This window comes from Brienomyrus brachyistius, chromosome 18 (genome assembly GCF_023856365.1).
Source record: "Brienomyrus brachyistius isolate T26 chromosome 18, BBRACH_0.4, whole genome shotgun sequence".
NCBI classification, from domain to species: domain Eukaryota; kingdom Metazoa; phylum Chordata; class Actinopteri; order Osteoglossiformes; family Mormyridae; genus Brienomyrus; species Brienomyrus brachyistius.
In genome coordinates, this window is record NC_064550.1 from 14,144,061 (window position 1) to 14,158,747 (window position 14,687).

The 14,687-nt window shown below is 42.8% G+C and overlaps 2 protein-coding genes and 1 long non-coding RNA gene across 8 annotated transcripts in view; 1 reads left to right on the top strand and 2 right to left on the bottom strand.

The window, feature by feature from the left end:
- LOC125712969 (synaptotagmin-2-like) overlaps positions 1-2,983 on the bottom strand; it is an 87,104-nt gene extending 84,121 nt beyond the window's left edge. Inside the window, exon 1 of one of the 2 annotated variants that reach the window (XM_048983617.1) lies at positions 2,629-2,983. The gene's annotated coding sequence lies outside the window, so the exon portion shown is untranslated. The remainder of the gene's footprint in view (positions 1-2,628) is intronic. The other variant, XM_048983615.1, reaches the window with a different exon arrangement.
- A 3,953-nt stretch (positions 2,984-6,936) lies between these two features.
- LOC125712972 (uncharacterized) lies at positions 6,937-8,745 on the top strand. The gene is made up of 4 exons (XR_007383430.1): positions 6,937-7,063; positions 7,564-7,614; positions 7,943-8,021; positions 8,182-8,745. It is a non-coding gene; the product is annotated as an uncharacterized LOC125712972 (long non-coding RNA).
- LOC125712968 (Fc receptor-like protein 5) overlaps positions 8,046-14,687 on the bottom strand; it is a 34,667-nt gene continuing 28,025 nt past the window's right edge. For 2 of the 5 annotated variants that reach the window (XM_048983609.1, XM_048983614.1), the window contains 8 exons: positions 14,081-14,371; positions 13,468-13,761; positions 13,028-13,318; positions 10,787-11,062; positions 10,425-10,520; positions 9,752-9,820; positions 9,632-9,682; positions 8,046-9,462 (listed from right to left, as the gene is read on the bottom strand). In XM_048983609.1, the coding sequence (XP_048839566.1) occupies positions 9,407-9,462; positions 9,632-9,682; positions 9,752-9,820; positions 10,425-10,520; positions 10,787-11,062; positions 13,028-13,318; positions 13,468-13,761; positions 14,081-14,371 (1,424 nt within the window). In that variant the 3' untranslated portion in view covers positions 8,046-9,406. The remainder of the gene's footprint in view (positions 9,463-9,631; positions 9,683-9,751; positions 9,821-10,424; positions 10,521-10,786; positions 11,063-13,027; positions 13,319-13,467; positions 13,762-14,080; positions 14,372-14,687) is intronic. The other 3 variants (XM_048983611.1, XM_048983610.1, XM_048983613.1) reach the window with 2 other exon arrangements.

Genomic DNA, 14,687 nt, shown 5'->3' on the forward strand with positions numbered 1-14,687 from the left:
TCATCTCCACCGAGGAGCCATTGTCATTATTTTCTCAATGCATTTTAAAGAACCCCTTAATGCCACTAATAAAACGGGAGTCGATAGCACTGCACACGCGGCAGAATATCCATCGAAACTATCCATTTAACAAAGGAGTGAGGAGCAAAGATTCAGGTCTGCGATCCAGCAGCACGGCTCCATCCGCCATGTGTGTGCAGGTGAGCTTCTGGGGCGTCGCCGTAGCGATACTCCTTACGCTTTCCTCATTCTGCATGGAGAACGGAGCCCCAGCCGCGCAGGTCTGCAATCATCACTCACACTAACGACACAGCTTATTGCATTGCATCCCCCAGAGTTCTGAGCTCTGATACCGGAGCGATATTTTTAGTCTGGGTCCATCTTTAAGCACCTTGTATCACTTCCCATTTTTTTTTTCGGCCACAAGGGGGGCGACAGTGATTAATTGGAGGGCTCTCACTGGTTAGAAAAGAGGATCACCAGCATTCCCCCCCCCACACACACCAAAACAGATATGATATAAATCCACAAACAGCCTACAGGCTTGACATTATGCTTTACGTTCATTCGTTCACCACAAAGCCTGCTGAGAAGCCATCCAGGTTTACCTTCTGCAAATAGGCTTAGTGTGTCTTTTGTGTGTTACATATACCTCTCTTCAACAGTCACTGTGTCCCACAACGATTTTCAAGACCTTTTTGTGAATCATCTTAAGTAAAGGGAGATCTTTCACTTTAATCACAATCCAGTTCAACGATCTATACAAATCTCTGCAAAATATTGACTAAATGTCACTTCGCGACGAACAACCATTTTTAATATGCTTATTGTTCTTATGTCATCTTTCAATCAATAAAATACGAAACAGTGACCCCTGCTGGCCAAATTAGGGATTCCCGAATGTAAAGCTAAGAACAAATTATTGAGCAAAAAAAAAAAAAAGGTCATTGCAATCAGGAAATCGCAGCGTAATATCAGGATTACAAATTAGCTCTTAACCTGGAAGTGGAATCCAGTGCTCCCATGGGATACCAGGCATCCTGTCCCAGCGGGGAAAAGCTAATCAGCTTCCAACCAAAGTCTGAACAACCGCGTTTTTTTGTGGCAGCCACATCAATAACTGCACAAACTGCTGAAACTGTATCTATAAGAATACAGTGACATTACATTTATCTGTATGCAACAAGGGAAAAGGGATCACAATACCTATATATCCGTGTGTGTGTGTGTGTGTGTGTGTGTATGTCTGCTTAAATCAATTGCATAAATACCCATGGCGAAGACATTCTTTTAATTTTCAGAACGCCATTATGCCAGTATGCCAATTGACTGCGGGACATGAGGCCACGTTGGTGCTGAAGACTGGCACAGCGCCTGTAACACAACGCTGAAGACAGACGGCCTGGCTGTAACGCCGCGCCCAAGATGCACTGTATGGGCTATAACGTAATTCTAAAGACTCACTGCGCAGCTGTAACGTAATGATGAAGGCTCACTGCGTGGCTGTAATGCTGAAGACTCACTGCACGGCTGTAACGTAATGCTGAAGACTCACTGCGCGGCTGTAATGTAATGCTGAAGACTCACTGCACGGCTGTAATGCTGAAGACTCACTGCACGGCTGTAACGTAATGCTGAAGACTCACTGCGCGGCTGTAATGTAATGCTGAAGACTCACTGCACGGCTGTAACGTAATGCTGAAGATTTACAAGTGCAGCTGTAACGTAATGCTGAAGACTCACTGCGTAGCTGTAACATAATGCTAAAGACTCACAGTGTGGATGTAACGTAATGCTGAAGATTCACAAGTGCGGTTGTAACGTGATGCTAAAGACTCACTGCGCGGCTGTAATGCTGAAAACACGGTGTGGCTGTAACATAATGCTGAAGACTCACTGCGTGGCTATAACATTATGCTAAAGACTCACAGTGTGGCTGTAACATAATGCTGAAGACTCACTGCGCGGCTTTAATGCTGAAAACTCAGTGTGGCTGTAACGTAATGCTGAAGACTCACTGTCTGGCTCTAACATAATGCTGAAGACTCACAGTGTGGGTGTAACGTAATGCTGAAGATTCACAAGTGCAGCTGTAACGTAATGCTGAAGATTCACAAGATCAGCTGTAACATAATGCTGAAGACTCACTGCGTGGCTGTAATGCTGAATACTCAGTGTGGCTGTAACGTAATGACGAAGACTCACAGTGTGACTGTGACGTAATGATGAAGACTCACTGCGCGGCTGTAACATAATGCTGAAGACTCACAGCGTGGCTGTAACGTAATGCTGAAGACCCATTGCGCGGCTGAAACGTAATGCTGAAGACTCACAGTGTGGCTGTACCACAATGTTGAGTCGCTGTAACGCGACGCTGCACCACTTAAAGACAGTGTGCATGCAAACTTAGAAAGAAGCCACACATGTTCGGGTATCTCATCAGCAATATTAGAATAGTACTCATCATAAAGTGTCTTTCTCTGCTTTTGATCCCATAATACCTTTACTCTGAAACGTATAGATATTGGGAAGGAAATGCATGCTTTAAGCGCAAGCAGAACAGAAGATAAAAACGCAATAGCAGAGGAATTTGCACATCCACGGAGCCCACGGGAGAATGACCCTTACCTTCAGCGTAGATGCCTACAACGTTAGGAAACTTCTGTGCCGTTCAGCCGCACTGGGACAAGTCGTAGATATGAAGGAATCTTTTTTTTTTACTGCACTTAGAGGTCTTTGCTGCCACTTTGCTAATATATATCACCCGTCCATATAGATGAGGATCCGCAGAAGGTCCCAGGTGTGTCGGATCTTGAGTGTGGTCACGCACGGACTGCAGGACCAGCCCAAGCCGGGAAAATGAAGCGCTAAATTGATTAGATCAGTGGGGGAAAAGACTACACACATACACTGCAGTTTTCTTTTCCCACTAAGCTCTCTGCTGTTCTGCGGCTGTATTTCCCGGCGCTGCCGTCTCATTGGTTGGGCAGCTGTTCAATAATAAAAGCCCTCATCTATAATAAGGAAGGGGGGAGGGGGGTGGGCGTTTCAGAGCCGCACACTGACCCACCTACCGTCAACCCCGCCCCATCCCCTTCGCCGTTTTTCCCGGGGAGAGGGACTGCTGAGCTCGGCAAATTTAGACGCAGTATGTTTATATGGAGGGAGGGGGAGCCGGGGGTAGATGGAGCGGAAAAGAGCAGAAGCGCAGGGTGCAGGTCAGTGAAGAACCAGAACAGACGCTGTGATGAAACTGCAGAAGCTGCTGGAGACACCCAGCAAGGGCGATTTCCTTCGGAGTTCTGCATTCAATTTTTTATTATATTGGGGTGGTCTCATTTGTAAATGTTTTTCCCCAATGCTGTGTAACGACCATACAGACCTGCAGCAGGACGTGTAGAAAGGCTAGATGCCTCAGAGCAGATTTCCATTAAGGGATTTCCAGGCAGGCTAAAGCGATTCCCTCATGAATAATGAATGGTTTCCTTTTTTAGAGGAGAAACACGCAGACTCTGTCCAGCAATTATACAAATCATAGCAAGTGCAGTATCTTCTGCGTAACCGGCGGATTTTTCCCCGTGCCAATAGCTTGCTGTTAGTTGTCTCAATGTGAGCATCATGTGCGTATAGACACACCCGAAACCCTTTTCCTGCTGCTGGTTTGTGACTTATTAATGCGTTGTATCGTATGGATTTTTGAAAAACTGAAAGACTTAGAAATCCATCACTCGTAATCATTTCGTTTAGAATTGATTTGGTCCTTGTCACCATTTATAGGACTACTTGGCTGGGTGATTCACGTTTAGGACTGGTGTGACATCTAAGAGCCACGAATGGTTCAGAGGACCCTCATAAATAATCTGGACAACTGATGCATGTTACTTCATCATAATTCAGCTCCTTCACTTTGTGGGACAGTTGTGTGCAAGGAAGAACTTCTCAAAGAAGTTCAGGAAACATCACAGTGGGAAACCATCCACCAATATTTTATATATCCAAAATTTCAAATATTCTATAAAACAACATGTTGCTTTCATTTACAATATAACACAATATGATGTTTTTATATGCAGATATTAATCTACATTATTATTGAATATGTTCCCCACAGGGATGATTAAAGCATCTGTACTATATTCTATCCATAATAGTTGACCTCTTGAGTATTGGATATGTTACACACGCATCTGGAACTCCCCAACACCTCAGCCAGACTCCTGCTTGCAGATTTCTCATCTGCATTCAATAGTTTGAAGCCACACATCCTGGCAGAGAAACTCTCCACCCGCTTCCACCTAGATGACCAGCTCACTCTGTGGATCATCAACTTTCTGAGCAACAGGTCAACAACACCTCCTCTGACCTCTCCATCACCTGCACTGGCTCCCCGCAAGGCTGCCTCCTATCACCTCTTCTGTTCATCCTGTACACAGATGACTGCAGGTCCACGCACCCAGACTGTCATCCAGTGAAGTACGCAGATGACACAGTTCTCCTGTCTCTGCTCTCCTCACATCAGCACAGCTCAGTGCTCAGTGAGTTTGTGCAGTGATGTGACAATGCTTCCCTGGAGCTAAACGTGGAGAAGACCATGGGCATGGTGCTGACCTCCTCTAGTAAACAGAGGGAGCTGGCGACAGGGTCTGTCAGCATAACCCACGGGCAGACAGTGGAGGTGGTGGAGGAGTACAAATATCTGGGCACTATCTTCCACTGCACCCTGAAGTTTGCCTCCAACACTGAGGACATTCTAAGGAGATGTCAGCAGTGGCAATATCTTCTAAGGAAGCTCAACAGCTTTGGGGTCAACAAGGTCATACTCAGAACCTTCTACTACTCCTTCATTGAGAGTGTCCTCTGTTTTTCCATCGCCTGCGGGTATCACTCCACCGGCCTGCAGCACAGGACCTGCCTGCACAACACAGTGAAAGTCTGCTCTGAGATCATCGGCCTCCCGGTCAGAGCAATTTCTTCCCTGTAAGAGCAGCAAACTCTGAGAGCAGCGTGCAGGATTCTGCAGGACCCCCTCCCATGCTCTGTTCCCGGAGTTTGAGTGGCTGCCCTCAGGACGACGGCTCCCCAGTGCCGGCTGCAGGATGAAGAGGAGGAGAGCAGCCTTTCTACCCAGGGCCGTTCAACTCCTCCATCACAGACTTCTCTTCCCCCCCCCCCCCCCCCCCCACCTCCCTACACTGTAACCTGTCACTCATTCTGAACTTGACCCCCCTCCCCCCATGCCCACTAACAATCCTTCCCCGTTACATATTTATTCAGTTTTCATCTACCTGATTGTCTGCAATTTTACACAGCATCTTCTAAATACCGTTGCACTTTATGTCATTGTGTCCTTGTTCAACTGCCTTGTGTGTCTTTAATTGCCCCTCGGGGACAAATAAAGTTATTTTGAATTTGAATTCATGGTCTGCTATGACATTGGGTTTCTTAGAATGTGCTCTTGAATGTACCAGTAAATAATCTCTGAGGTTTATTTGCTGTTAATCTGAGGCTGGAGTGCAAATGTAAATGCATTGATGTAAGGAAAAGCAAAATGACTTTCTTTTTTTAAACACTGAAACACCTAATAAATCAGCTGACAAAATGTACTTCCCTCACTGACAGACAGAATGTCAAGCTAATAGTAAATGATCTATTTAGACTGAAGGATCCTTAGTCAGAGGTCAAAGGGCAACGGATCATCCAACGGCAAACAATGGAAACTTATGTGGAGTGAAGCCCATACAGTGAGGATGCAGGGGAAGAACTGGTGATGGGAAAAGTACCGGAAGTGGACCACTGTCAAGTAATTAGAATGCAAAAGCCAGGAAGCCAGGCTGAAGTAAGGGAATATCAGCTTCTTACAGTATGGAAAGATGTTCTGCTCCAGAAAAATATGTTCTTTCAAAGGATAGCCCTCCACAAGCTGGCTTGTAGTCCTACAACAGCTGTTCACGCTGGCAAAGGCTTTATTTTGAGTCCATTCTTTCACACAAATCCCGTGTCTTTTCATCTTCAAAAAGTCTCCCTGCTTGCTTGGCCTGCAAGAGACTGTTAATACATTATCATTTAACACCAGCACTGAGCATGCTCAGTGCTGCATTTGTCACTGAGCGTGCTCAGTACTTCATTCGTGCTCCTGAGTCATTTCACCATAGTGAGTGTATGAAGCAGCCTGTTGGACCCTCTCTCCAGCATCTCATGAGGATGCTAACATTCCAAGAAAGCCTGGTAGCAAGATTTTTACTTTCCAGTACAAATATAAGTCAGCTAAGGTGGCTCCAGCTCATGAGTACGCATTTACAGTGGCGATTGAACATAGAGTTGCTTTTATGTTCACCAAATAACCTACATTTGTTCTGAAGGTGTTGTATCATTTTATGAACTAAAAGTGTGCAGGTGCTGTTTTGGAAATCTTCCTATCTAAGTTGAATTTGTCTATTAATAAAATGCTTTTAAAAAACGTATAAAAACTGAAAGCTTAAAATAAAAACATTAGCCTATTTCTATCCTTCTTACCTGATACACATTTTCAATGTTAAATCTACATAAATATATATTAATATATACCAAACACATGACATACATATACACTAAATGATTGTATTTATTAAATTATGAACTAATGAATATAATACATTTTGCTTACTTTATACATACTGCACAGGAACCGAATGCAACTCCAGCACTGAATGAATCAGCGATAGGAGAGACCGAGACGTTCCCGCAACCAACTTTTTATTCTTCCGTCTACTAGCGGCGACCGAATCCGTACGATTTTATTCTGTCGAGTTGAGCTATACTTTGTCGAGTTAGGCTACCGTAGTACTAATCGATAACCCTAACCCCCTAAAAACCCTAATCCTAACCCAAACCCCTAAAATTTAAGATTAAGCCCAAAAAGGTGGAACTGCACATGCGCAAAAAGGCTCGATAGTAAGTCTGGATACTGTAGGTAGCTCTACTCGTCAAAACACCGACCGCAATCGGAACAGTTCACCACAAAAAAAGAAAAGAACAGAAAACGAGCAGAGACAAATAGCAAAATCGTCGCAACAATACGTTTGAGGTAAAATATATTAGTTGAGAAAAAACCTACATATGGTGGTGCAGTGGTTAGCACTGTTGCCTCAGGTCTCTGGGACCTGGGTTCGAGTCTCCGCCTAGGTTACACGTGTGTGGAGTTTGCATGTTCTCTCCATGTCGTTGTGGGGTTTCCTCACGACCCACTAGGATAAACTGTTTGGGCAATGGATGGATGGAACCTGCATATGCTACGTTTTCATTATCAGCGTTTTCTAGTTCGAACTATAAATCTATGAATTGCACAAAATGCAGTTATCCTAAACAATAAAACGTACAAACCATTGTGAGCCATAATAACCACAATAACCGCACTTGAAAAAGCACTTGCAATCTTCGGATAACAGTTGGGAAGTGCTCTTATTTTCAGGTAATGATTAGAGTTTCTGTCTTCGCCACAAGATGGCGATGCAATAAAATGTTTCAGTTTCCCCTGCGTATCTTGAAATCCAAATTCAGATGTTCTTTCTTTATTTACTTTATAAGCGTTTCGCCTGCGCCGAGTTTCACCTTACTGCATTCCATCCATCTGTGGAGGTAAAGACTTTAACTGTCTTATTCAATATTCAATTGCTAGCTATCATTCACTTTTTTCTCTTTTATTACCTTTTTATTATTGAGCACAATACTATTGTTGATGCTGCACAGGAATCATTTTATTAACTATTTCGGTAATTATGTGTTACGCAAAAGTAGTCAGGGTTGCCAGCCTTGCTGGCTTGCGTGAGATTTTCACACATGCGCTAACGCATTTAAATGTATGCAGCAGTTTTATTATCTCGTAAATAGTCTATAGGGTTTGCAAACTAGTCCAACGCTTTTGGTGTATCTAATTTTATGTTTTTGATGGAATAATATACTGTAGGTTTGCCTGAGGTGGATTTCTTGCGTGAGAGTCCGAAAGCGTAAGAGTCACGCCTGATGCGTGAGAGCTGGCAACCCTGGTAAAGTTGACAAGTGAAACTGTCTATGGTTATATATGGAACTTGTGTTTTTGTTTTTATTTACAGTAAATGTTACACATTTCTCATATCTAATATTAACAAAACCAGGAACATAAAGCCTTTCAATTCAGTAAAAAAATGAAAGAAGTGGTTCTTTTAGTTTCACTTGCAGGGCGGTCAGATCCTTCCCATGACCAACGGCAGATATAAACATCGTGATCCTTTGCTGGAAGTTTGGGGATGCAGAGTGTGAAGTGGAACTCCATCTCCTTCATCCCTCAAAGGCCTGGATTCTCTTCTTCTCAAAGAATGGTCCAGTACCTAACTACACACAGTTGTGGATCTGCATGGCAGCATTCCTAGAAGGACTGAAGCCCTTTGGAAGCAGAGGACCTACTCCCTGTTAAATTGTAGATTGTTGATATTACATTTACATACTCTGTTAAATTATTTTATCTACTTGAACAAAATCAGAATATTACATTATAATTTGCATGTGCTCTGTTTTTCTTACTTTAGTACATCATACTTATTTGTGACAAACTTTTCAGTGACATTTTTTCACCATGTAAGATTGTCTGACAGATGCTGGTAGCTACATTTAGCACCGGTTTCTTTCAGAAACCACACATTTTTATAATTTTTTTTTGCTTAACTGGAACATGTATAAACCTATGAGTTACAACCAGTACTGTAGTCAAACAAGAGTCACATGTTCTTGTAAGCGTAAGGGAAATGTGACCTTCCGTACAGAAAGCAGGCCTGTCCTTTATCAGTGTAAGCTTCAGTTCTTCACATAAGCCACAAATCAGCAGGAAAGAGGTGCAGTCTAGAGCGATACAGGCAGAGGGGAACATTGTGTAAGCAGGTGTACTGTCTACAAAGACGAAAAATAGGTCAAGACTTTTCTAAAGTGTCAAAACGATGAAGCAGGTCCACCTTATCAGCTATGGGCTGATATTTGATGATGAATGATATTCACACTGTACTCGACGGGGCACAAATACTTAGTAATGACTCAGTTACTAGTGAAGTGCAAATCTCAAACAAATATAATTGCTACTGGAGATAAAAGATGCATCACGACTCATGAATGGTGAACAAACGTGAGATCAGTATTTCGCTTGTGTTCTTGTGTTATCCGTCACTTGTTCCTTCAGTGGTTCACAAAGGTTTAAGGAATTAACAGATATAGTAAAACATGTGACTGCTTGAAATAAAACGTGCATCACGATTCCTTAATGATGAACTAACACGAGATCAGTATGTAAAGCTTAGTTCGTGGTTAATTAATTCATAAGTAATAGCATGATACTGTATTATTCGTGTCATGTGTTACAATGATAAATATTAAATATTACAGAATTGCCACTTAATCCCTTGTTTTAATGTGGTATCTGAAGAGTAGAATAAAGACCGGAACCAAATTGTTCTTGATGACCTAAAAACAAAAGTAGATAAGAAAATGCATTTTGCATGCATAGATAAATACATTATTATAATGTATATCTTTGTGTGTGTTGTCAGAATTCGTCAATATAAGTAACAAGACCTTAACAACAATAATACTAATACTAGTATTAATAACCAAACTGATACTGCAGACAGACCTTTTCCAGGGTCGTCGTCTATTTCCTCATAAATGGCAGTAGTACGTTTTCCTAGAGATCAAAGAGAATGGTTAAAAGAATCGGCGTCAGACCTGATCACAAGCTGAGAGCGTCTCTTACCGACATTGAGTCTTTCCATGCCGAGAGAAGAAACATACAGCTCATTGTCGTGCATCTTCTTGTTTTGTCCTATAAGGAACCAAAGATACAGTAGATGGACATGAGCACAAAAGGCTATGGGCATGTCAGGTTTCAGAAGAAACGCTTCTGCTTGTGATGTAGGTGAAGTGTGACCCTAATATACCAATCAAGATTGAGACGTACGTATAAGTGTCGCTAATATAAAAATCTTGCCTGTGTCAAATGACTTAGTGGTCAGCTTATGAAATCTAAAGACATATTCAGAACGAAAAAACTGCTTGGTTTCAACGTGGATTACTCAATGCCGAGTCCCCTATACTAGGCCTGGGAAGTCCAATTTCGTTATTCGAATAAAATTTGAATCAATATTCAAATTTTTGAAGATTTTAGTCAACTAACACACAGTATGTTTACTCCTTTTCATTTTGCCCAATGGCCCTTGGCACTGGGAGTAAGGGATCCACCACTAGGGGTAGATTTTCCTGAATTTATTCAGCTGCCCAAAATAGGTGAAACTAGCCAGCAAGGAAATTAGTGAAATAATGTGTGAACCAGAAAAAGAATATGACAATATAGTTGACTCCTGAAAAAGCAGAAAGCAAAATCTGAATGCGTTTTTAAGGGGAATTTCCCAGTCTTACTCAACACTCACCTGATTTCCTACGCCGTATGAGGCAAACGATGGTCAGCGTTATCACGCTGAGGAGCACGAAACCAGAAGTGAAAATCACCAAAATATGGAACAGCACTGGAAAAGAAGTAAAGAATAATGCCGGTCTAAACAACCATCAGCATGAAACATTGTACAAGAAAATCCCATTGTATCTAGTATGGAAATTGAAAATATGGTAATGAAGGGTGCATGTTCAGAATGGGATAAAAGAAAACATTTCAGCCTCAGGAATTAGTTACATTTTTCATTTTTAGGTAACATATTATGCCTGTCTTCATTCGGACATTTTTGTCTATTTACACTGGGACGGAATTTTGTCAGTTAAGGAAAAATGTATTTACCAATAAGATTTGGCACCAACCCATTGCTGATTGTAGAATAAAATGGTTTTTCAGTTCTGTTCCCTCTGCATTTGTATTCCCTATCGAAGGTGGCATTCCCAGATCTCACAGTGAATGTCTGTCCATCTTGGTCTTCATGAAGCTGAGATCCATCTGCGTACCATGTGTAGTTCCATCCAACAGAGCTTCCCTCAACCTCACACCTCAGCGTCAGACTGTCTTTGGTCAAAATCTGTATAATTCCACTTTGCACAGCCAGAACAGCCTGTGGATGGGCTACAAAACATAACAGGCATTAATGGAATAACTCTATAAATAGTAGATGGCTGTTAATCCATCACAATATACATGGATGCAAAGCAAGATTTATATTTTGAAAGCAAGAACTATGCATGTAAGCAGCATCATGAAGAGGCAGTACTTCTGTACTATTCAGCAAGAACCTCGACCACAGCTACTTTAGCAACCATCGATATGCAGAGAATCCAGGGAACAAAGCGCTCAAAGCCCCTGTTAGGTTCAGAGACGCTGAGCACCACCCAGTTGTGATTGTTGTCCTCGTATTTCAGGAAAGCAGAAGCCCCTGCTGAGATTAACTGGGATACTTTGACTATTGAGATGACCTCAGGCATTATGCAGTGAAGATAAACAGCAAGAACAACTAAATCTGGGGTGAAATGCATCCAGAAAGTCCTGGATGTTTCAGGTGCAAGAAGATCTGCCTGCAAGTATCAAAATTTAGATACTGGAGTTGGTAAACTGAAACACTAGCCAATCGTGTTTGAAGTTTCACAACTATATATGTGTGACCGGGTGGACCAATCTCCACTGACTGCACATTTCATCAGTAAGAGCAGAGTATGAAGGTTGAATTAGCAGAGAAACAGCACAGCTGTGCATAAACAAATTGCAGTCTGCACAACATAATGTGCGCATCATGCTGGCGCATCTTTGACCAAGACAGCAAGTCTTTGTGGCGTATCGAGAGCCACGGTATCCAGGGTGATGTCGGCACACCACCACGAAGGATGGACCACATCCAACAGGAGTGGATGAAACAGGATGTTGTCGCAAACGGATGTCCAGGTATTAACCCGGACATATTAACTTACTGCAGAATTAAAATGTACATCTTGACTCTCCCGTTTCCACCAAAACTGCTCATCAGGAGCCCCACAGTATCAATATTCACGGTCGGGCTGCTATACCCAGACCCTTGGTCACACGTGCCAATGCCAAATGTCAGTTTCAGTGGTGCCAGCAGCACAGATCGTGGCCTGTAGATAATGTGAAACATGTATTGTTCCGGTTTAGAGAAAGCCCAGGATTACCACCCAGACTGCTGAGTACCCAGAGTGAAGCACCTGGACAGACCAGTGACAGTTTGGGCTGCGATGACATGGGATTCTCTAGACCCAGTACTTGTTCTAGACGGGCTGCCAAAGAAAATCGAAATATTCTGGAGAATGATTTTCACCCAGCGGTCCAAACATTGTACCTTGAAGTTGGTGCAATGTATCAGGATGCTAATGCAGCAATACACACAGTAAGATTTGTGTCACAGTGGTTTGATGACCATGAAAGCGAAGCTGAACATCCCTCATGGTCTGCACAGTCACCAGATTTGAATATTATTGAGCTACTTTTGTGTGCGAGTCAGGAAACTTTCTCCTCCACCAACATCACTTAGTGACCTGGCCACTGTTCTGCAAGACGAATGGCTCAAAATCCCTCTGGCCATTGTGTTGGACTTATGTCTCACTTTCCCAAGATGAAATAATACTGTATTAGGCTCACATTTGTAATTTGTAATTTGGGTCATAATCCAGGCATTACAACAGCGTAGAATATTTTTGGGTTTCCCTTATATATCTTGATGAAGGTCAGCAGAAAATGACCAACAAACGTAAAACCTTTGGCTGTCATTGCCAGCATGTGAATGTATAGCCCAAGATTTTATTCTCTACACAATTAATGTGCCAGATATTGCTAGTAACAGAACTCCCATTTAGACTTACACAAACCCAGTCATTACGATTTACATTCAGTTACTTTATTTTAAAAGCAATTTATATTAGTTTTATTTTATAGTTTGTCAGTGTCCCTGGAACACTGTGATGATGCTGGGATTTGGTCCATTGATCTTCTGATCATAGGCACAGCATCCTAACCCACAGAGTCACATATATTATTATTGCCGCTCCGTATTAGAAAAATTAGATAAATAGTATATGAACTTACCATGAATGACGAGCTGCAGAGGGTCACTGTACTGAGAGTAAAAGCTCCCTCTCTGAGCCCGACACCAGTACTGTCCACTGTGGGACAGAGCAGCAGAGATGATGGTGTAACTGGACCCATCAGTGCTGCTGTTGTCAGGGTTGGACAGTTCTGTTCCCTGTCTGTCTTTGTGCCAGAGATACTTCCAGCCAAAAGAGGCTCCCCTGACCCTACAGCTCAGACTGATCCTCTCTCCTGTGTAGGTGACTCCGCTGAAATCGTGGCGGGAAAGTATTGACTCTGGCCCAGTGGCTAAAAATAAAACATTTTGGGGCAAATACAGGTGTGAAAATGTATCATACTGAATTATTAATAGTTCTTGAATCATTTAATCATATTCAGAGATGCACTGTACTATTTCAAGGCTTTTTAACAGTAAGGTGTGAAAAATGCTGACATACTGTAGAGAGAGAGCAGAATGGCGTTACTGATAGGAGGGAAGCTTGCAGCCCTTGTGGGTCTCCCTGAACACTGATAACTCCCAGCATGAGACAGATTAGCAGACAGGATTATGTAAGTGTCTTCATTCACGCTGCTGGAGTCACTCTCATCTGCAGGAAGCTCCTGTCCATCTCTGTACCATTTATACTCCCACTGTGTAAAGTCACCCGGAAGTTCACACCTCAAAGTTACGTTTTCAGTGGGAAACAAGTCTGTCCATCCAGGCTGCAGCGTCAGCAGGGCTTGGGGTAGATCTGAAGTTAGAGAGACAGCAGTCAGATGGTAAAATATAAAAAGACACAAACCCTCCTTTCTGGCCTCTTTATTATTAGCATGTCCAGGGTGTTGGGCAGCCACCTGACATTGGGCCCACAGAGGGTTTGTTTCCTGTCAAACTATGAAGTTCTGTTTCCTCATATCCTTCATTTACAGTATTATTACTCAAACTGGTGTAAGTTAACATACAAAGGGATTCTCAGCTAATTGCTTTGGGTCAATTAATTCAAGAAGAATAAACTATAAGGTTATATTCAACATTATATGATTATGAGTGTTTCTCTTTCAATAACTTACCATGAATGTCCACCTGCAGAGGGTCACTGTACTGAGAGTAAAAGCTCCCTCTCTGAGCCCGACACCAGTACTGTCCACTGTGGGACAGAGCAGCAGAGATGATGGTGTAACTGGACCCATCAGTGCTGCTGTGGTCAGGGTTGGACAGTTCTGTTCCCTGTCTGTCTTTGTACCAGAGATACTTCCAGCCAGAAGAGGCTCCCCTGACCCTACAGCTCAGACTGATCCTCTCACCTGTGTAGGTCTCTCCATGTGAGGAATCGAGGGATAGTTCCGGCTTTGGGATTTCCCCTGAGGGAATGATGTGGGGAAATTCATCATGTATGACGTAATATTTTTCAAAGCAAATTATATAAAATGTGTTATACTGTCACGCGAGGCTGGAAGCAGGTAAGGCGAACGGGCAGGCAAGCAGACAGGAAGCAGGCAGACAGGCGAATTACGGGGAAAACGGGGATTTAATAAAGGATTCGGGGGAACGGAGGCAGGGAACATCTGACGCGACTAACATCAATGACAGACAATGGACTCAGGTAAGACACGGACTGAAATACACAGGACTGAGCAAATTAACTAGACACAGCTGGGTACAATCGGGGAATCACAC